The sequence below is a fragment of the Misgurnus anguillicaudatus genome, chromosome 22, assembly GCF_027580225.2.
Source record: "Misgurnus anguillicaudatus chromosome 22, ASM2758022v2, whole genome shotgun sequence".
Taxonomy (NCBI): Eukaryota; Metazoa; Chordata; class Actinopteri; order Cypriniformes; family Cobitidae; genus Misgurnus; species Misgurnus anguillicaudatus.
In genome coordinates this window covers 38,882,929-38,903,505 of record NC_073358.2, presented here as the reverse complement: position 1 = coordinate 38,903,505, position 20,577 = coordinate 38,882,929, and the positions used below count along the sequence as shown (strand labels likewise).

The 20,577-nt window shown below is 40.7% G+C and overlaps 2 protein-coding genes across 3 annotated transcripts; both read left to right on the top strand.

Moving 5' to 3' along the window:
- The first annotated feature begins 239 nt into the window (after nt 1-239).
- brwd3 (bromodomain and WD repeat domain containing 3) lies at nt 240-16,555 on the top strand. 2 transcript variants are annotated; one of them, XM_055198892.2, is made up of 40 exons: nt 241-403; nt 532-590; nt 682-711; nt 860-919; nt 1,749-1,899; nt 2,092-2,190; nt 2,337-2,497; nt 2,925-3,146; nt 3,283-3,383; nt 3,481-3,551; nt 3,635-3,735; nt 3,838-3,878; nt 5,125-5,229; nt 5,404-5,557; nt 5,660-5,794; nt 5,888-6,016; nt 6,111-6,336; nt 6,723-6,857; nt 6,963-7,143; nt 8,144-8,234; nt 8,311-8,481; nt 8,588-8,679; nt 9,030-9,231; nt 9,319-9,417; nt 9,566-9,673; nt 9,783-9,907; nt 10,036-10,118; nt 10,750-10,861; nt 10,949-11,010; nt 11,127-11,282; nt 11,574-11,694; nt 11,781-11,906; nt 12,046-12,121; nt 12,307-12,357; nt 12,928-13,071; nt 13,153-13,305; nt 13,400-13,545; nt 13,744-13,820; nt 14,682-14,819; nt 14,910-16,555. In XM_055198892.2, exons 1-40 carry the CDS (start codon nt 370-372, stop codon nt 15,569-15,571), a joined length of 5,190 nt encoding a protein of 1,729 aa, XP_055054867.2. In that variant the 5' UTR covers nt 241-369; the 3' UTR covers nt 15,572-16,555. The 2 variants fall into 2 exon arrangements, with proteins under 2 accessions (XP_055054865.2, XP_055054867.2); XM_055198890.2 differs by having other exon boundaries at nt 240-403; nt 12,928-13,305.
- Nucleotides 16,556-17,548: 993 nt separating this feature from the next.
- Nucleotides 17,549-20,371, top strand: chmp1b (charged multivesicular body protein 1B). The gene is made up of 8 exons (XM_055198914.2): nt 17,549-17,748; nt 18,305-18,402; nt 18,620-18,766; nt 18,846-18,914; nt 19,009-19,116; nt 19,242-19,285; nt 19,438-19,510; nt 19,592-20,371. Exons 1-8 carry the CDS (start codon nt 17,733-17,735, stop codon nt 19,634-19,636), a joined length of 600 nt encoding a protein of 199 aa, XP_055054889.1. The 5' UTR covers nt 17,549-17,732; the 3' UTR covers nt 19,637-20,371.
- Nucleotides 20,372-20,577: the final 206 nt, after the last annotated feature.

Genomic DNA, 20,577 nt, shown 5'->3' with positions numbered 1-20,577 from the left:
ATCTCTATTGTACAGTTCTCTTCAAATTACGTTACACGGATAGACATAAAATAAATGCAAACAGCAAGTCTCCATACAAAATGCAGCCATGTCAGTGTTTCCAATGAATAACCTTCCCAAAACCACCCAACTGCAAACCATGCAAAATGTCCGTCCGTGGTAACGTGAGCTCACCTGTGAGCTTCCCCCAGCGGAGGCGCGTGCTACTGCAGGCGCGCAGCCGCCGCGAGGGGGCGCTCAGACAAAGCAGCACGAGCGGTGACTGCAGGCCGAAACGCTGAGAGCAAATACAACACAGGCCGCTCTTAGCAAGCAGACCCCCAGGAGTAAAAACACCCACGAACCTCCACCCACAGCCCGGACTGGGCCATGGCGTCGGAACCGTGCTCGCAAATTGAAGCCGGTGGGCAACACGCTGGCGTTTATTGCCAGGATCACTTTATGCTCTATTTTAGCATTAGCCTGTGAGGCTAAGCTAGGCTAAGCTAAATGCTAATGTATGTTGTTGTGTGTGTTTCTCTTTCCCTGCAGAGTTGTATTACTTGATTGCCAGATTTCTGCAGTCTGGACCATGTCAGAAATCAGCTCAGGTGAGTGCGGGACGGGTTGCGAGTAGCGGTGTGTTGCGGTGAGTGTTTGTTACAGTGTGTCTAACGCGATGTGTGTCCGTGTCTTGTGCAGATGCTGCTGCAGGAGCTGCACGAATATGAGGTAAGTTATATCTCGTTTCTCCTCATCGGACCCGTTATGTCTTCCCCAATATCCCAACATCCGCATCTCTTCAGCATCCCTGCGCGGCTGGGAGCAACAACTATGTGTCTAAATTCTCCGTTGTGTGTTTTCTCCGATGCGTCTGCAGATCATCCCGAAGCGCTGGAGTTGGGATGGAAAGCAGTATAAGCGAAGCTTTGAAGACTGGGTGAGTTTAAATAAACTTTCACACATACACACACGTGAAATTGAGCACTAGACTCTTACAGGTGCATGGCGCGCTTATTTTACAAATAATAAAACTCGCGCTAAATTCAATGTACGAATGTTTGAGTTGATATTAGCATTTTTAATAAATATGGGGTTGTATTAGAGTGTTGGGGAAACTTTAAATTTTCGTGTTAAAATTGAGGTATTTGTTTTGAAACGAAAGGCTTTGTGCGTGTCGGGGTGGTGACGTTATGACATAAGAACTGTATTCAGAAGCGATTGGAGGGTTAGTGCGTCACTCAAAACCAACAGCCAATCAAAATTCAGTTTCTACTTTCGAGAACGAGGATGATAGGGCAAGGATGGCGTTTGATTGGCTGGGATGAAACAGAGGGATTGTGTTTGTGTAAAAGAGGTGGACTTTCAGCAAGCTTCATGAGTATGTTATGAAAACAATATTCTCTACGTGTGAAACAGCTATTTTGTGTGTTTGATTTTAACACGTTATTTTACAAACTAATTATTCATAAGATAATAGTTAGACACAATTTACAGGATCGTGTTAACTTGTATTTTTTTTTTTTTTGGGCAGTCGTAGCCTAATAGTTAGAGTCTGGCTTGTGAGTCTCACAGCCGACAGGTTTCTGGTGTCCTTGAGCAAGGCACCTGTCCCCCATTGCTCCCCAGGTGCTGCAGTGATATGTGTGTGTGTTCACCATTTGCAGTGTTCACTTCTCACTTGGATGGGTTAAATGCAGAGGTCACATTTCGAGTATGGTTTACCATACTTGACAAAACATGTCACACTTTCACTTTTTCATTTTTAGGTGTTGTTGAATCAGCACATACCTGCAAATTACCTGTTGCATGTGTGTGAGCAGATTGGTCCACTTGTAGATAAACAAATTCCTCCCAGTGTTCCTGGAGTGCGCAGTTTACTGGGCACTGGACGACAGTCATTACTGCGGGCGGCAAAAAGTAAGAGTCTCACAATTTTACAATGTCAGAGATGTTTTACGCAAGCCTACTGTATACAGCAAGCAATGCGAACACTGAGAAACATACATAATGATTGTTTACAGTAAGGGGTATGGCAGTTTTACACCCATTTTAAGTTTTCTAAGTTCTCAACATGGTTACATACAAAAATGTGGGTTGTTTTCCTCTTAGGTACTTCACATACAATATGGAGTTGTTCTACTGTAGCTGCCCTGCACAGGGGACGACCCCCAGAACCATCTATCAGTTGTGTCAAACCCCCAAATTTTGGTGAGTTCTGCCTTCCCATCTCCTGTCATCGTTGCTTTTAAGTCAATGCTTCTCCATCTAATAGAGTGCTTCATCATTGTAATGTTGTACGAAGAGGATTTTTAAATGTTTGTAAGTGAATTGCTATAATCAATATCTCTCTACAGTGTCAACCATGGGTGCTCGACAAACAACAGGAGTGGCTCGATTTGGCCACGCCTTACCATCATGCACATATCAGCACATGAAAATGCATCGGAGGATTCTGGGTCATCTCTCATCCGTGTACTGCGTGGCGTTTGACCGCACCGGGCAACGCATTTTTACGGTACGGTAATTGGGTAAAATTCTTGATTTGTAAAAAGGCCATCAGCTGAAAAGAAACTTTTTTTTTTCCCTAATTGAAGTCGTATTTCTAGACATGCATTGAGACATAATCAATTTAATTGAATATAGTATAAGTATTTTCCAATGCGATAAATACGCACCACGGTTGGTACAGCCGAGAGGGTTGGGAACCCTGGAAGTCCCAGACCTGCCCTTCACAACTTCCAGGCGGCCCTTTCCAGCCTGGTCATCCGCTTGGGAGACCTCTTTTTGGGCTCATTCGTCTAGTCCTACGTGCCTGGAGGTCCATTTCTTGATTGCTTCTTGAAGTCCAAGAAGGAGAGCTCTCCCCATATACCTGATTGCACATCTTCACACCTGGATTTATGTTTGGATGTTTGTAACAATTGTAATATGGCTTCCCTCAGGGTTCTGATGACTGCCTGGTGAAGATCTGGTCAACAGACGATGGACGTCTCTTGGCGACTCTACGCGGTCACGCCGCAGAGATTTCAGACATGACCGTGAACTTTGAGAACACGCTCCTCGCCTCTGCAAGCTGTGACAAGATTGTCCGTGTCTGGTGCCTCCGTACCTGTGCACCTGTTGCTGTATTACAAGGGCACACTGCCTCCATCACTTCTATACAGGTGTGTGTGTGAGGCATTTACATTTATGAACGGACATTTTTATTACAAAAGTGACTTGGAGTAAAATAAACACTTACGGTAGCTGTAAGCAGAGATAGATTCTTTATTTTTTTGTTTCTTTGTGTTGTCTTTGCAGTTTTCTCCATCAGCATTTGCTTCCTCTCGCTATCTGGCCACAACTGGAGCTGACGGCATGGTGTGTTTTTGGCAGTGGAACGCTATCAGCATGAAGTTTGTGTAAGTGTCAATGCATGTTTTTGTAGATTTTTGGTGACACACATAATGTACTTTCTTTCCTTATAGAGTAAATTTACAATGTGTTGTGTGTTTGCAGTGATAAGCCTGTGAAGTTCATTGAACGTTCTCGCCCTGGAGTTCAAATATCTTGCTGTTCGTTCAGTTCTGGTATGTTAGTACCCTTACACTTACATTTTTCCTGCTTCAGTACCGTCGCATGATTAGAGTTTAATTCTGACTTTTGATATTAGGGGGGATGTTTTTGGCCACTGGAGGAACAGATCACATGATCAGAGTTTACTACCTCGGCAGAGAGACACCTGTGAAGCTTTCAGACCTAGACTCGCACACGGTAAGAGAGACAAATGGAGATATTGGAATGAGAAAGTATTGTGTTAGAATTAGAAGATCGAAAGAGAAAAGCTTAATGTTGTACCACCATGTTTTTGTACAGGATAAAGTAGTAGCTATTCAGTTCTGCAATAACACTGATGGGTAAGTTAATTAATATCATTGTTAATTTGTCTTTATAAAGTTTAATTTATCCTGTTCTGTGGCCGGTTGCATAAACATAGCCATTAGGTTAAGACTGTCTCTTAAGAACGAGTCTGACTAACTAGCAATTAGGGATAAAATATTTATCCCTTACTATTTGGATTAAAATTAGACCAATTTACCTTTTTATGCAACATATTTAAAACAGTCATGATCAATCTTTAGGAAAAAATAGATGTTTAACTTTTAAAGGAAAACACCACCGTTTTTCAATATTTTACTATGTTCATTTAGACTAGCCCCATTCATTCCTATGGCTCCAAACAAAAGTTTTATTTTGTGCTACTATACTTACTCATGTAACTACTTATGTAACAGTATGTCTTTAAATAGGGAAAACATGTAAGTGTTTGGTGGCTTCTAAATTCATCACTGTTTGGAACCATAGAAATGAATGGTGCTGGGCTAAATGCTAACACATTCACGAGGCGCTGTACAAAGATTAAAAGTGCCTCATTGAAAAAAGATAGGTATGTATTAATTCCTCTAAGTTGAGGGAAGAACATAGTAAAATATTGAAATACGCTGGTGTTTTCCTTTAAGACTAGTCAACCAGCCACTAATTGAAGTTGTATTGAAGTATTAGCTGCGCTTCTATTAAAGATTTTTTGCATAACTTTAGCATTATTTGCAAAATTACAATGTTTCCACTAACCAATGTTATGCAACTAAAACGTAATTTTGACGTATCAATAAAGTTCATGGCTACGGGTTTGTACGACTTTATACAGCGCTGTGCAGATCGATGTGGATGACATCAAAATACCCGATAGCGACTCGAAAGCATACAGAGCAGTCGACTCTTGAATAGCTCTCACAATATTTTGATGTCATGCGCTTGCCAGTTCTTCTGATGCCACATGAAGTCGAACACACTTGTTCTGTCTTGTGCTCCAACCAAACATACGGCACTATATTTAAAGAATGATCATGTGAGTTTTAAGCATGTCAGGTGACCGTAAATGTAAAAAAGTGTTTCCATTGCAGTTTTGCAATATTTTTCTTTTTTAAATTGCCTGAAAAACCACCTCACCCAAGCATAAAAACTTGTTTGCAATATATGGATGTTTATGCGAAATTGTCGTGTTTTCATTGGGCATATTTTTAAATCGCTTTTTCAATTTGCACTATTTGAAGGGTAATGGAAACGATTGATTGATTGTTTTATTTGGGTCACTGTCTCTAGTCTCAGGTTTGTGAGTGGTAGTCGGGATGGTACGGCTCGAATTTGGCAATACCATCAACAGGAATGGAAGAGCATCGTGCTGGACATGAACGCAAGATTACCAGGGTGAGTGTGTGAACACTACAGTGAGACAAGACAAGTTTGTGTTATTGAACACAGATTGTTTTTTTTAAAGCAAGGCTTTGTATTGGCTGGAAAATTCATTCAAAATGTGACTCAACTTTTTTGTGTTTATTTTGATTGTTAACATCTGCGTGGACATATGTGTTGTGTTCACAGAAGTGCTGTGATATCAGGTGATGATAAATCAACCAAGTTGGTTGTGACCATGGTCGCATGGGATCGCTGCGACCGTTCTGTCATCACAGCCGTTTCGAACTGCCTCCTCAAAGTCTGGAACACAACAAACGGCCAATTACTACATGTGCTGTCGGTATGTGTTTGTATGTGAGAATTCAGTCACTGCCTCTGTGTCCTGATTGGATTTTTTTGAGGAGGTGCGGCATATCACATATGCAAATTTCTCTGTCCATAGGGCCACGACGATGAGGTCTTTGTTTTGGAAGCCCACCCCTTTGACTCTCGTATCTTATTATCGGCTGGCCATGATGGTAACATTTATATTTGGGACCTCAGCAAAGGCCATAAGATCAGAAACTTCTTCAACATGGTGAGGATGCGTGACACATCTGTCATTTTGATTTAAAGGAGGTCTTACGATTTTAAGTTTTATGTGCAATGTCTGTTTTTCCTCTTTTCTGAGATTGAGGGTCAGGGTCATGGTGCTGTGTTCGACTGTAAATTTTCAGTTGATGGGCAGCACTTTGCTTGCACAGACTCTCATGGTCATCTGCTCATCTTTGGATTCGGGTGCAGCCAACCTTATGAAAAGGTTTGTGTGTGTCTTAGATTAGCTGGATTCTAAACTGTCTGAGCAGATTAATATAACCGCTGTTGTTTGTATTTCAACTACACTTTGATTTTAGATTCCAGACCAAATGTTCTTCCATACGGATTTCCGGCCGTTGATTCGGGATTCCAATAATTATGTACTAGATGAGCAGACACAACAGGCCCCCCATCTCATGCCCCCACCTTTCCTGGTGGATGTGGATGGAAACCCACACCCGCCTCGGTACCAGCGTCTGGTGCCAGGAAGAGAAAACTGCAAAGACGAGCAGCTTGTACCACAACTCGGCTACATGGCTAATGGTAACTTATATGCTGGGCTTGTAATTTTCTTACTTTTCGTAGGTTCAGTCTCTATATGTAAATTAGTTTAGTATATGTCTTAATCTTTCAAGTCTTCTCGAATTATTCATAGTCAGGGCTTATCCTAGTCCCAGACTAAAATGCATGTTTGAGCTGCCTTAATTTAAAAACACCTTGTACTGATGTATCTCAACATATATCAGTGCCATTGTTCTGTCTCAAGATACACGGTACTGTTTTTTGTAAGGTTTGTTTGTAAAAACTACTTAAATGTCCTAAAATAACTAAGGCATAGTCCTGGATTAATCTAAACTCTGTCCTTGAAACAGCCCCATAGTGTTTTAACCACTAAAATGATTATGTGAAAACTTATTTGGGTTTTTCAGGTGACGGGGAAGTGGTCGAGCAGGTGATTGGCCAGCAGACCGCAGAGGATTCTCAGGAAGAAAGCCCATTGGATGATCTGATCAGACAGCTCCAGCACCAGCAAGATGAGCGACTTAACTCAGGAAGTTCAGAAGGTCAGAATGATCCACTTTTAATCGATCTTTTTTCAGCTTTTTATAGCATTTACTATGCTGTCTGTTAAATTAAAGGTTGTACACTAAAGCTGTTTTTCATGATAGGTGCTGAGGGGGCAGGTGGTCCTCTGTCACCGCCTAATGTTGGACTGCGACGTAGCGGACAGGTTGAAGGCGTTAGGCAGATGCACAATAATGCTCCCCGCAGTCAGATCGCCACTGAGCGAGACCTGCTGGCATGGAGTCGCCGCGTGGTGGTTAATGAAGTCCCGATGGGCATTTTCAGGTAAACTTAAAAAACATACGAGTTAGTACGTTGAAGGGCTTTTGGTTACCAGACATATTTTTAACCCCACAGATGAAACATTAAAGGGACACTCAATATTTTTGAAAATATGCTAATTTTCAATCTCCCCTGGGGTTATACATTTGATTTTTGCCGTTTTGGAGTCCATTCAGCTGGTCTCCGGGTTTGGCGGTACCACTTTTAGCATGGTTTGGCATAGTCCGTTGAATCTGATCGGACCATTATCATGCTAAAAGTAATCAAAGAGTTTTGATATTTTCCTGTTTGGAACTTGACCCTTCTGTAGTTACATCGTGTACTAAGGTTGACGGAAAATTAAAAAAATGTGATTTTCTATGCAGATATGGCTAGGAACTATACTCCCATTCTGGCGTAATAATCAAGGACTTTGCTGCTGTAACATGGCTGCAGCAGGTGTAGTGATATTACACACTGCCTGAGAATAGTCCCCTTGATTACTTTCAATAGCAGGGGATTATTTTCAGGTGCTGCGTAATATTGCGCCTGCTTCAGCCATGTTACATCAGCAAAGTTCTTGATTATTACAGCAGAATGACAGTATAGTTCCTAGCCATATTAAATTTCAGTCGTTTTTAGTACGCAGTGTAACTACAGAAGAGTCAAGTTTTAAATAGAAAAAATATCGGAGCTTTTTTGGTTATTTTTTTAGCGCGATGCTAATGGTCTAATCAAATTCAATGGATTATGCTAAGCTATGCTAAAAGTGGTACCCCCAGACCCAGAAATCAGCTGAATAGATTCAAAAACGGTAAAAATCAAATGTTTAAATCTAGGGGAGATGGAAAATTAGCATAATTTAAAAAAAAAGTGGAATGTCCATTTAAGTTGTCAAACTGATTGTACGAATAAATATGCATTAGAAATGCAGATGTGTTTCAGACATTTACATATATGAACATTTGCTTGTACTTTTTAAAAATGCTGTCTTCCTATATCTATTGTGTTTGTGTATGCTTAGAGTGATGGAGGACTGCAGGCTAGCCAAAGGAGAGGTGGAACGGTCTTTCTACATTACTGATAAGAAACGAAAACCTCCATTTACAAAATCTGTGAGTGTACACGTATAAGCATACACATGCAAGTATATGCATCCGGATCACTGGATAACCCTTAATTTCTCTGTAGAGTCAGCCGGTAGTTGAGAATGTTCGCACGTTACGGAGACCTCAACGGAAGGCTCAGCAGCGGAGACACGGGTATCAGACTCGCTCCACGCGAGACAGGAGACGCAGCACAAGCACGCTTGCATTCCAGCGCGGCGAGGACAACGCAAGAGAGTCCGACAGTGACGCTGAGGTAAGACCATCAGCAATTTTCTGGTTGGATCAAGCTACTAGGATGATCATGTATTGTTTTTCTAGATTCAAGATTTTTAGTTCAAGTGTCCTGTCTTTCTACTCAGCAGGAGGAGGAGGAAGAAGAGGAAGAGCAGAACGAGAACAGTGATGTGTCATCTGATGGCGAAGCACAGTGGGAGAAGGACAGCAGTTCGAGGTGTCCAAATAATCCTATATATTACACAATAAAACATTTTATTGCATATGCAGGTTAAATCACAAAGCATACAGAGTGAGATGTTATTCAGTTATAAATGTGTATGTTTGCACGCCAAACCATCTCATGTAATAATGAAGTATGTTTCATGGTATTGTCTCACAGTAAAAAAAGTGGACATCTGAACTAGTTTAGATTTATACTATGCATGTAAATAAAATAGGCCAAATAAGTGTTTTCCATGTTTTTAGGTCAAAAATGCGTTTGTGGATCGTTTTCATGAGCATTAGCTGATAAATGTTTCCACTCTCTTAATGATACAGTTTTCTGTTTTCAATTCGTTTTTACAGTGACTCTTCTAGTGAGTATTCTGATTGGACGGCAGATGCGGGAATCAACCTCCAGCCACCCAAGCGGACAACCAGACGGCAGGCTCGCCTTGCCAAGAGCAGTAGCTCTGAGGATGAGGAAGGTACAGGGCAGGGAGAAGGAGATGAGGGAACAAGCAAATCCGCAGATAAAGTGAAGAAACCTAAGCAGACCAAACAACGGGTGAGCATCTATTCATCATCCATTCAGGCTTCATTTATCCATTAATTTGTTTTGTTTTAAATTGAACTATGTGTTTGTGTTGTTTAGCCCGTACCTGCTGGAGAGTTAGAGGAATTGTTGCCTCCCGCTTGGATCATGGAGACAGTTCCAAGGCGTTCACCTTTCGTACCTCAAATGGGAGATGAGGTACGTCTTTAAACTAAGACTTTTGAGGGTGCACGAACACCACAACCGTATGTGCATGTTGAGTATTTTATTTTAAACCATGTGCATTATTAGGAAAATTTGCATACAAACTTGCTACAGTCATTTATCTCTGTGTCTCCTTTTGCAGTTAATATATTTCCGTCAGGGACATCAAGCATATGTCCGAGCCGTCCGCCGTGCCAAAGCCTACAGCATCAATCCTCAGAAACAGCCCTGGAACCGCCTGGACATCAGGGTAAGGAGATGATGTACTTCCTGTTAGGGATAGAGTCTAAATTCCATTAGGCTGATCTGCCAAACCAGCATGGACAATGAATGTTGTTGTATTTTTGTTTGTTTTTTAGGATCAGGAGTCTGTGAAGGTCGTGGGTATTAAATATGAGGTCGGGCCCCCTACTCTGTGCTGCCTCAAACTGGCCTTCCTGGACCCCACCTCAGGGAAAATGACTAATGAATCCTTTAGCTTGAAGTATGCATACTAGCAAACACGACATATAGTTAGTTTTTTAACACCATATTGTAGCCTTGCAGGTATTAACATTTAATTTGAGATTTTTTTATAGTGAAGGTGAAATTGTCAATGCTGTTTTTTTTTAGGTATCATGACATGCCTGATGTCATTGACTTTTTGGTGCTACAACAGTTTTATAATGAAGCCAAAGAACGCAACTGGCAACCGGGTGAGTGTTGTTAATTTTTTTTATAATTAATGAATTAAAATCTCTGTATTTGGATGCCGTAATGTGATTGGAATCTAAAATGCACATTAAAGGGACACTCCACTTAAAAAAAGGCTAATTTTCCAGCTCCCCTATAGTTAAACATTTGATTTTTACCGTTTTGGGATCCATTCAGCTGATCTATGGGACTGGTGGTACCACTTTTAGCATAGCCATGATATTATGCCTGAAAATAGTCCCCAGCTATTGACAGCAGCAAAGTCCTTGATTATTACGCCAAAAAGAGGGTATCGTTCCTAGCCATATCTCCCTAGAAAATCGCAACTTTTAATTTTCTGTCAGTCTTAGTAACACGATGGAACTACAAAAGAGTCAAGTTTTAAATAGAAAAAATATCAAACTCTTTAATCTTTTTTAGCACGATGCTAATGGTCTAATCAGATTCAATGGATTATGCTAAGATATGCTAAAAGTGTTAGCACCAGACCCGGAGATCAGCTGAATGGATTCCAAAACGGTAAAAATCAAATGTTTAACTCTAGGGGAGCTGAAAAATTAGCATATTTTCCAAAAAAGTGGAGTTTCCTTTTAATTATAATGCATTCCAGTAAATGCAACTGTGTGTGTGTAGGTCAGCGTTTCAGGAGCATCATTGATGATGCCTGGTGGTTTGGTTCAGTTGAGGATCAGCAGCCGTTGCAGCCTGAATATCCCGACAGCCTCTTTCAGTGCTACGCTGTTAGGTACAGTTTAATGTGTTCATGATCAACAGCTGTGTGTATGTGTGTTTCAACATTTGTGTTGACATATGTCTAATGTATGTGTTGTAGGTGGGACAACGCAGAGAGAGAGAAGATGAGTCCGTGGGATATGGAGCCCATACCTGAAGAAGGTAATGAATGACGAGCTGCTTTTTCCATGAACTTTGACATTATATTAGCCATATTATAATATTATTGGCTATATTCAGTCATATAATGTCATGTCTGATGGTGTGATAACCCACAGCTCCAGCTCCAGAGGAGACTGGAGACAGTGTCCCGGTCACAGAGGATGAGCTTCAGTCGCTTCTGTACGCCCCACAGGAGGGTGAATGGGGACTGCACACAAGAGATGACGAGTGTGAGAGAGTCATTGCCGCCATAGATCAGCTGCTAACACTCGGTATGAGAAACACACACATACCACTCGCAATTCATTTCTGGTTCACAGATAGTTATAGTTGTTTGTGTATATGTAAGAAATGTCTTTACTAGTGGGAGAAATGTGTGGCTTTAATATTTAGGGTAGATTACAATATGTATATAGTAATAAGCTCAACAGACTATTATGTATATACTATCATCACACTGGAGGTTATGGCATATATACAGGTACACTGACAATAAAGAACTTCTCTAAATGTATCAATCTTCTTAATAAGTTATTACATAATTACACACTTCTGTTTTATAGACGTTGCAAAGCCCTTCTCCTGTCCTGTCAATTTAAGGCAATATCCATTATACTGCACTGTTGTGGCCTATCCCACCGACCTCAGCACCATCAGAACAAGATTAGTGCACCGTTTTTACAGGTATTCACATATAGGCAGAGTGAGATCATTAACAAATTATTATACACAACTGCAAGCAGTTTTCTTACATGTCTACGTGTATGTAGGCGAATCTCGGCTCTCATGTGGGAGGTGCGTTACATTGAGCACAATGCTCGAACATTTAACGAACCCCAAAGTCCCATCGTCACAGCTGCCAAAACGGTCACTGACATCCTGTTGCATTTCATCAGGTGAGAAAAAGCACATGTTGCTCCTTACGTCAAGGCTATGATCCCCAGTCCACTGCTGGGTTCAGTCTCCACATGTAGCTTTTTATTATTAATGTGTGTGTGTGTGTGTGTGTGTGTGTGTGTGTGTGTGTCGCTGTAGGGATCAAAGCTCCACTGATATCTTGGACCTGTATGATAAGATGAAGACAGAATTGAGCAGCGCTGGAGAGGAAGAGGTGAGTTTGGGAGTCTGTGTGAGTTTTGTATGTTTGGGATAACGAACAATCAGCAATGTGATTCACCAATCAGAAAAGAGCCTTTAAAAGAGTGGTGTAATAATGTGATGGGTGTCTGTATTATTGTATTAATTTGTATAATGATTTTGTTAAAAGATTGACTATTCATTGTCTCTGTTTTGTAGGAGACAGTGGATGTGGACTCAGACACTCCCTGCACTTCCACTGGTCAAAGGGTGAGAACATTCAAACACAGATATCTTCATAAAACATTAAGGAGAGTTCACAGTCATTCATAAGAACGAATGGGATGGTTGGTTTGAAAAGATCCTGACATCATTTTGCCTTGCCTTAAGTGCCACATGTGCCAGTTGTCAACAAATTTTATTATCGATTAGTTGGCCTGTGATGTCACATGCTCCCACCCTACTGTCGGAAAGCACGGATACGCGTCTGCTTTGTACAGCGTGAACTGTGTGCTTATAAGTAAAGTCACGTGCTGTTTCTTCATACAGGGCGAGCTGCGTGCTCAAAGTCAGGCACGTTTTGTTGTGATGTTTTACTATTTAACTATTTAAAAGATGCACAATCTTTTTTTATTTGTAGTACTGTTTGGCTTTTGCGCACTTTAATATACACTTCTACACATGAATACCCAATTTAGTGCCCTAAATAAGTGAAAAATGTTCTTGAGTAATATTTTTGTTATTATCCGATTAGTTGATTAATAAAAAAAAAATAATAATCACCAGTTGCAGTCCTAGTGTATAATAGAGGTTGTGTAACCCCTCTTTCCATTTATTTAGAGGTCCAATTCTGTGCCTCAAAAACGGGGCGTGGTTTTGGATATAAATGCGTGGCACGGCCAGTGCAAGGACCTTTTGAGGAGAATGATGGCAAGCCCGGACTCGCAGCCGTTTCGCCAGCCTGTCGACCTCTTTTCATACCCGGTAACTCATCCTGCTCTATCCACTGCTGTCTTTTGCATGTTTGTTTCTGCCCTGTCACATAACTTAAATCTGATTTTGCAGGATTATCGTGACATCATAGATACTCCTATGGATTTGGGCACTGTTTCTGAGACTTTGATGGGTGGAAACTACGAGAATCCTGTGGAGTTTGCCAAAGATGTGCGGCTTATCTTCAGCAATTCCAAGGCTTACACGCCCAATAAAAAGTCTCGAGTAAGACACATTACGCTGCTGCATCAATATGACTCAGATAGTGTTTATTCTTGAGGTCTATACTATGAGTGTAATGGTGTTTGTTGTCGTTTAGATATACAGCATGACCCTGAGCCTGTCAGCGTTCTTTGAGCATCAGATCATTAATATCATCTCAGATTATAAATCTGCTGTGCAGAATCAGCGCAGGAGTCAACAAAGACTCAGTTACAGCAAGAGATTACAGTCACTTCCCAACAGGTAATGCGCGCGCACACACACATACATTCAAATCATGTAACACTTATTATTAAGGTGTTTGAATTGTGCCTGATTTAATATGATATAATGCTGAATTTTGTCATATTATTTTGTATCTCAGCAATGTAAAGATTAACGTGTGTGTGTGTACACACAAACCACAGTAACAGATTTACGTCTCTGTTCTTGTTTCTACAGCCCCAAAGGTAAACCAAAATCAGCAAAGAAATCTTCCCAGACACCTGCCAAGGTCTCCTCACGGAAAACCTCACGAGGTGTGTGTTTGTTTTGTGTACATCAGAGTGTGTTTGTGACAGCTAGTCCCTGTTATTGTGTGTTTGAAACTCATTTTAGTGTGAGACCCCTTTTACATCTGATACTAAGATCTGTTTCAGGTAAACACGGGTATAATAAGATCATTAGGGGTCACAGAAGATACATGTTACTACCAGATTTTACCTGACCAGTTGTGAATACCTAAAATAGATCTTAATACCCGGTGTGAACAGGGTAGAGGTCTTCACGGGTCCACTTAGATCCGAAAACCCGAGGTCCGACACAAGACCCGATCGAGTTCGGGTCTAAAAGTTTCACATGCGCCTCGGACATGGGTCGGGTACAATAATTGCGTCATCTGCTCTAAGACTCGAACTCTCTTGCGTGTGTGCGTCAATGTCCTTTTCAAACCTTTCATCTGTTTGCCAAGAGGGCTTGCGACATTATGTGGCTGGCGGTAGGTTAATTTTCGTTGATACAGACATGTCAGTCAATTTTAAATGTACAGTTTAGCGGTTCCCTTGCTGTCGTCGTCAGATAACAAAGTAAAACAAATGGAGCAGCTCGCCAAATTGGTTGCGAGGCCACCAGAGTTTCTTTCTGTCTGTCTGGGTCTGCAGAATGCACACACGTCAGTGCTGTTTACATTCGGGTCCAGACGGGTTAAAATAAAATTGCCAATAGTTCGGGTCGGACTCGGGTCTAATTTTCTCTGGTTTGTCTTGGGTCGGGTATTTCTTTAAAAAATATATATATTTATGCACGTCGGGTTCGGGTATAAAGTGATTTGGGTCATTTTGGGTCGGGTACATTTCCTTTCCTTAGAACAGGCCCTGAGAGTGTTTATTTCTCTTCATCAGATTTGAGTGCTGCAGTTGATGAGGACAGTCAGCCATCCTCTTCATCCTCCGTCTCCTCCTCTACCTCATCCTCTTCATCAGGCCATCCCGGGGCCAACAGAGTTACACGCAGCCGAGCTACGCCAAGGAAACGTTCAGGTCTGAATGCACACAAGTTCTTATTTCCTAAGTTTTATTACCTTGCCACAAGTTAATGAACAGGACATTGCCGCCTTTGTGTGTCTATAGATGCCAAAAGCCTTCTGCCAAACGGAGGTCGAAGTTCTCGTAGACGCCTAGCTTTAACAGAAGATGGAGAAATCTCTGAATCCGAAAGGTCTGGTACATCAAGCACATCGTCGTCATCAACGTCGTCTTCCTCCACGTCATCATCTTCGTCAGAGAGTGACGACAGCGAGGATGAGGTGGCCGGCTTTGCCGACGGCGGCGATCACGACTACAGCAAAGCCCCCCAAACCAAACAAAAGGGCAAAGAGCCGGCTGCCACCATCCCTGAGACGAAGCGCAAGAGAACAGAGGAAGAGGAAACAACAGAACCTGTGAAACGTGCACGGAAAACGGAGGAAGAAGAGGAGCCTGAGGAAGAGGAAGAGCCTGAAGAGGAAGAAGAGGAGGAGGAAGAAGAAGAGTCTGAGGAATCTGAGGAAGAGTCTGAAGAAGAGGTCATTTCACCTACAAATACTGGAAGTCAGAGGTCGAATCAAAGGACTGCAAAGCCAGGGCGGGTCAATACTCGTAACCAAGGACGACGGACAGTTTTGTACAATGATGACTCTGAAGAGGAGGGGCCAACGTCAGACCCGCTGAACCTGGGAATGTCACGCTCTGGAAGAGTCCGTCGGATGACTGAAAGAGCAAGAGTTAGCCATCTCATGGGCTGGTCACACTAACTAAAACCTTGATCGTAACATTGACTCACTACAGCGATACTGCAGGGATTTCGTTTTTAGTACTTTTTTGTGACTTTTTGTTCGTTTTGTGCTTTTGTCTCAGACTCGATGCTTGTGACTCTTCCTGGACTGTGGTGCTTTCTCATATTTGTGGTTTCCATGGAAACCACCATGCCATCACGTAATCAGTCACCTCTGCCTTACTCTGGTCCAGGGCAGTACAGAGTCCGCTCTCCATACCATTCCCAGTTTATCTCTCTATCATCCTCAGTTCCTTCTCGTGTATGACAGATGCATGTCGGTTTCAAGTTGTCTAACTAACTCTGAGGAATTTCTGTCTGTTCATTTTGTGATGATCAGAAAGATGGTGCTGCTCTCCTCTTCTTCTATCATTCTAGCATTCTTTTCATACTGTTGGGGAAATCCGTGTTTATTTTCCGTATTTGCCATGAAGGGGGTCGTAAAAAACGCATGTTTACCATATAATTCAGATGACTTGACTCTAATATGAAATCAGGTTATAATTTTACCTCTGTTTAATAATAGAATCCATTTTTGTCATAGTTGAAGCATTGGTGTTGTTTTTGGATTTTGGTGCAGGTGTTTGTTTTGATCAAAACCTCTGAGATGCATTAATTTCTCCCAGATGTGCTTACTATGCCTCATCCATTAGAGCACAGATATATGGGGGATTATGGGAAATGTGAGAGAAAATGCACTGCTCGCTTCTCTTGTTCAAAAAAACAAACACACTTCGAACCGTTTTTACAGAAAATATTTATATTTTTCCACTGTTGTATAGTTAACTTCGATTCATTTTTATCTTACACTAAAGAAAACAATAGTAACGATAATGTTTGCACATTTATGTCAAGTATGTGGCAGCTGATTGGGGGATACAAGGTAAAGGTATCTGAATCTTGGACTGTGATTGATTCAGATATAAATTAAAGCTGGTTGCCTCAAACTATCTGAACAGCAAAAGACTATTTCTTGCATTATTTTATTTTTCAAAGTTATTTTTACTCTGTAGCATCATGAAAACGGAGGAGACCGTTTTGTTTTATAGGCGGAAGAAAGAGAATCCCCCTCTGAAAATAACTTGATGTGATTATCTGATCAATGTTCTTGTGTTACATGGGTGAATTTTCAGGGTGATGAATTATAAGCATTATTGATTAGAGATATCAGATGTGAAACTTGGAGGGTGTGAACAGAAGTGTGAGGTTTAATATGTTGTGAAACATTTTTACATCTTTTTGCACTTCAGTTTTTCTCTTTTCTTTCCGATGCACTATTGTAAAATTCACTCTCTTAGTTCTCTGTATATCTCGCTAATAAGCAACAGCAGCCAATCACAATGCAAAAATATATTATTTCTATCAAATCAGCGTACCGCATGCATTACCTCATGTAAGTTACACAGGAAGGAGTTAATTTCTGTCTTTGAGTTCATTTTGTTTGTTCATTTTTACATCTATCTTTCTCAATGCTCATTTTGGAGATTCCATGGCGTGACAGAAGAAGAGTTGTCCATTCTGTAACAATAATAGAGCAGATGGTCACGATGAAATTAGGTTAAAGCTTATGTGCGTTTCTCATTTTTTATACGTTTTTCATTGTTTTTTTTTTTATAATAAAAGAGTAAAACTGACGGTTGTAAATGTCTTTATTTGTAAATAAATACATATAATACAATACATATAAATACATAACTGTTAAGTTACGTGTGTGAAACAAGTGCGTTTAAATGAAGTCACGGCTCTTTGTATTTGGCAGTGACGTAACCACGATCAACGATAGGTGTTTTCGACTTCACACTGCATTGTGCAACTCCATCGGTACTTGATGACATCAAAGTACCGCGAGAACGCCACTCTCGAATCGTTCTCGCGGTACTTTGATATCATATGCGAACGGTCTGCGCAGCGCGGCATGAAGTCGAACGCACCTGATCTGAGCGCATGACTGTGACGCCACTCCAGTTGTTTCGACAAGCCGGAAGTGAATAGAGAGAAATTACAACAAACAGAGAAAGAGCCAGGCGAGGACAGATACCACACGAATAGCTGGTCAAAAGCATAGCTGAAAACTACTTGTCCTGTCGGACTCGCCACTGATCATCTAACGTTACTGGAACTAACAGCACAACCGGATCGCGATGTCAAACATGGAAAGTATCCTAATGGAAACTAAAGGGGTCGGGCCCGGTCTACTTTTACTTCACTGCTCATATTCATAATATAAACATGTTTACTCACCAGAGTTATTTATAGGTTGAACGATTTATTTTAAACACAAGTGAGGTCGCGCTATCTATGTATGTGTGAATCTAATTACTATTTAATAACTTGTTTTTCTTTTGCCTTTTTTTTATTAAGAGAGACTTGATTTTGAGGTCCAGTGCTCTTGACGAGTTTTATTTGAAAGTTAAATTACTCCGTGAACCCATTGTGTTATATTTGTGTGTATATTTGTGTAAAACGGTGATCTAAACACAACACCTATTCAGACAGGTAGCGCGTAAAAGACTGACGTAATTCGTCCCCACCTATGTGTTATTTAGGTGAATTCTCAGTCCAGCCTGTCAGTCGAGTTTGTTTAGTCACTGGGCATTTATTGTGCTGTGTAAGGACCGCTAACTCGTTTACCTTTAAAAATAAATTTGAGATACCACAATTGTGGTATCAAGGTACCACAACATGACAACTTTTCCTTGACCTACAACTTCAGAGAATTTGTTTAACCTGAAGTTCGCAGCCAAAGAACTTCAGCGCAGCTCCAAGAAATGCGACAAAGAAGAGAAGGCAGAGAAGGCCAAAGTCAAAAAGGTAAACAAACTTCCCAAGAAACACATATACTCATAAAAATGTACACCACCTTAAATGCACTGTAGGCTACTTTGGATAGAAGTGTCTGCTAAATGCATAAATCCAAGTCACTGAAACACATCCATACTAACTTGCAGGAATTCTGGGTTGTTTTAGAAATACTTTTATACTATTATGTTTGGTGTTATAAACTAAACAGTTTTTTTGGGTTTTCTAGGCGATCCAAAAGGGCAACATGGAGGTTGCACGGATACATGCAGAAAATGCCATTCGCCAGAAAAATCAGTCTGTGAACTTCCTTAGAATGAGCGCAAGGGTCGATGCGGTGGCTGCACGAGTACAAACAGCAGTCACCATGAACCAGGTACACACAAACACGCACAGCGCTACAAAATTAACCCTCAAACAGATATTTAATATTCAACTTATGACTTATTTCGCAGGTTACCAAATCCATGGCTGGAGTGGTGAAGGGAATGGATTCAACCCTGAAGAGCATGAACCTTGAAAAGGTAAAAGGAAATAACGCTTGTCTACACTATTTTAGGATGAAGGGTTTTCAGTGCACTGATTGGTCTAGAATTAATTTGTGTTCTGATTGGTCAGATATCTGCATTGATGGAGAAGTTCGAACGTCAATTTGAAACTCTGGATGTACAGACGTCTCAAATGGAGGACACGATGAGCAGTACCACAACGTTGACCACACCACAGGTGATACATAACACACACACACATGCATATATATATATGTATATATACAATGATCAAAGCACGGGTGGTATTTACAGTATCTTGTATAGTTGTTTGACCCCTGTTTGCACACTGATGTCTTTTAGGGTCAAGTTGATACTTTGATGATGGAGATGGCAGATGAGGCCGGGTAAGTTGACCTTCACAAGAGACCTTTTCATATCTTTAAAAAAATCTTATTTTGGTTTAATGAAGCAATTTTAGTTAAATATTCAATGATAAACTGATTTATAGCAGTTAAGGCCAATTTAATGTGGGTCTAAGCAATATATGTGTGTTAAGGCTGGACCTTAATATGGAGCTACCTCAAGGTCAGACAGGATCGGTAGGAACCAGTGTTGCATCTGCAGAACAGGTATTATAATGCACACACACACACCCATACAAATACGCATGTCAAACATCCTTTTTAACAATTTTATATTTTTTGCTTAAGGACGAGCTCTCGCAGAGACTGGCTAAACTGAGAGACCAGGTGTAAGGAGAACCAGCTATTAGTGTGTTTGTGAGAGTGAATGATTTGCTGGAGTGTCTGATGAACGTTTTCTTTTGTTAACTGACTCTTGATAGATACGGGCTTATTATTTTTATGTATATCATCTTCTGTAATGCATAAACCAAACTCTAAACATCAGAAAATGATAAACCAGAAATTTCAAATGTTCTATAACACTGTCATCAGTAATAGGGCCCAACTGTATGTTTTCAGTCCCTATAACTGGGTTAAAAATTATGTTGTGCGTGAGATTTCTGTGTAATGTTATTCATTTTATTTGCTTCATGTTTTAAATACCTGATCGCTGTCTCTGAACATTTTTTTGTTATTGCCAATGTAGAAACATTAACCTACAGTGGCATTGGTATCATAAGTTAGTTGGGTGATGTTACTTCTGCTTATTTCTGCACACACATCTTTGCGTCTGCTTCGGTGAACTGTGAACATTTGTAACTTCTAACGCATGTTATCAAAAGACAGTTTAAATTAAATATTTTCATCTTGTCTGAGGCAGTAAAAGTCCTAGTTCTTTCAGAAAGTTATAGCCAAATATTCTCAAGTTTTTCTGAATGAAGAACACCTCTGATCTTTATTTTCGAGTATCTCTATTTTGGGTCAAACCAAAATAAAAGAAAATTGTCAATGTACGGCTCTATCCGCTGGTTCAGATAAGAAAAAAATATATGTGTGTATATAAATAAACATTTTGCAACTCCTTTACTCTGTATTGTGTCTGTATTGTTGATTTATAAATGGCAAATTTTTCATTTGGAAGGAGTGTGTTATTCCAAAGAGAAAGCGATTGTCTTTTCACACTTGTTATTGGTCTAAAAAAATATTTTAAGGATTATTGTAATACTGGTTTTCACACTTAAACTAAAGGCTTGTTTGACTTCATGCGGCGCCGCAAGAACCAACAGCCGGAT

Coding starts and splice junctions, on each gene's coding strand:
- chmp1b (XM_055198914.2), top strand. Junction 18,403..18,619: donor AGAAGGCCAAAGTCAAAAAG/GTAAACAAACTT, acceptor TGGGTTTTCTAG/GCGATCCAAAAGGGCAACAT. Junction 19,511..19,591: donor GTGTTGCATCTGCAGAACAG/GTATTATAATGC, acceptor TTTTTGCTTAAG/GACGAGCTCTCGCAGAGACT.
- brwd3 (XM_055198890.2), top strand. CDS start 370: ATGGCGTCGGAACCGTGCTCGCAAATTGAAGCCG. Junction 3,552..3,634: donor TTGCTGTTCGTTCAGTTCTG/GTATGTTAGTAC, acceptor TTTTGATATTAG/GGGGGATGTTTTTGGCCACT. Junction 12,122..12,306: donor GCAGCGCTGGAGAGGAAGAG/GTGAGTTTGGGA, acceptor TCTGTTTTGTAG/GAGACAGTGGATGTGGACTC.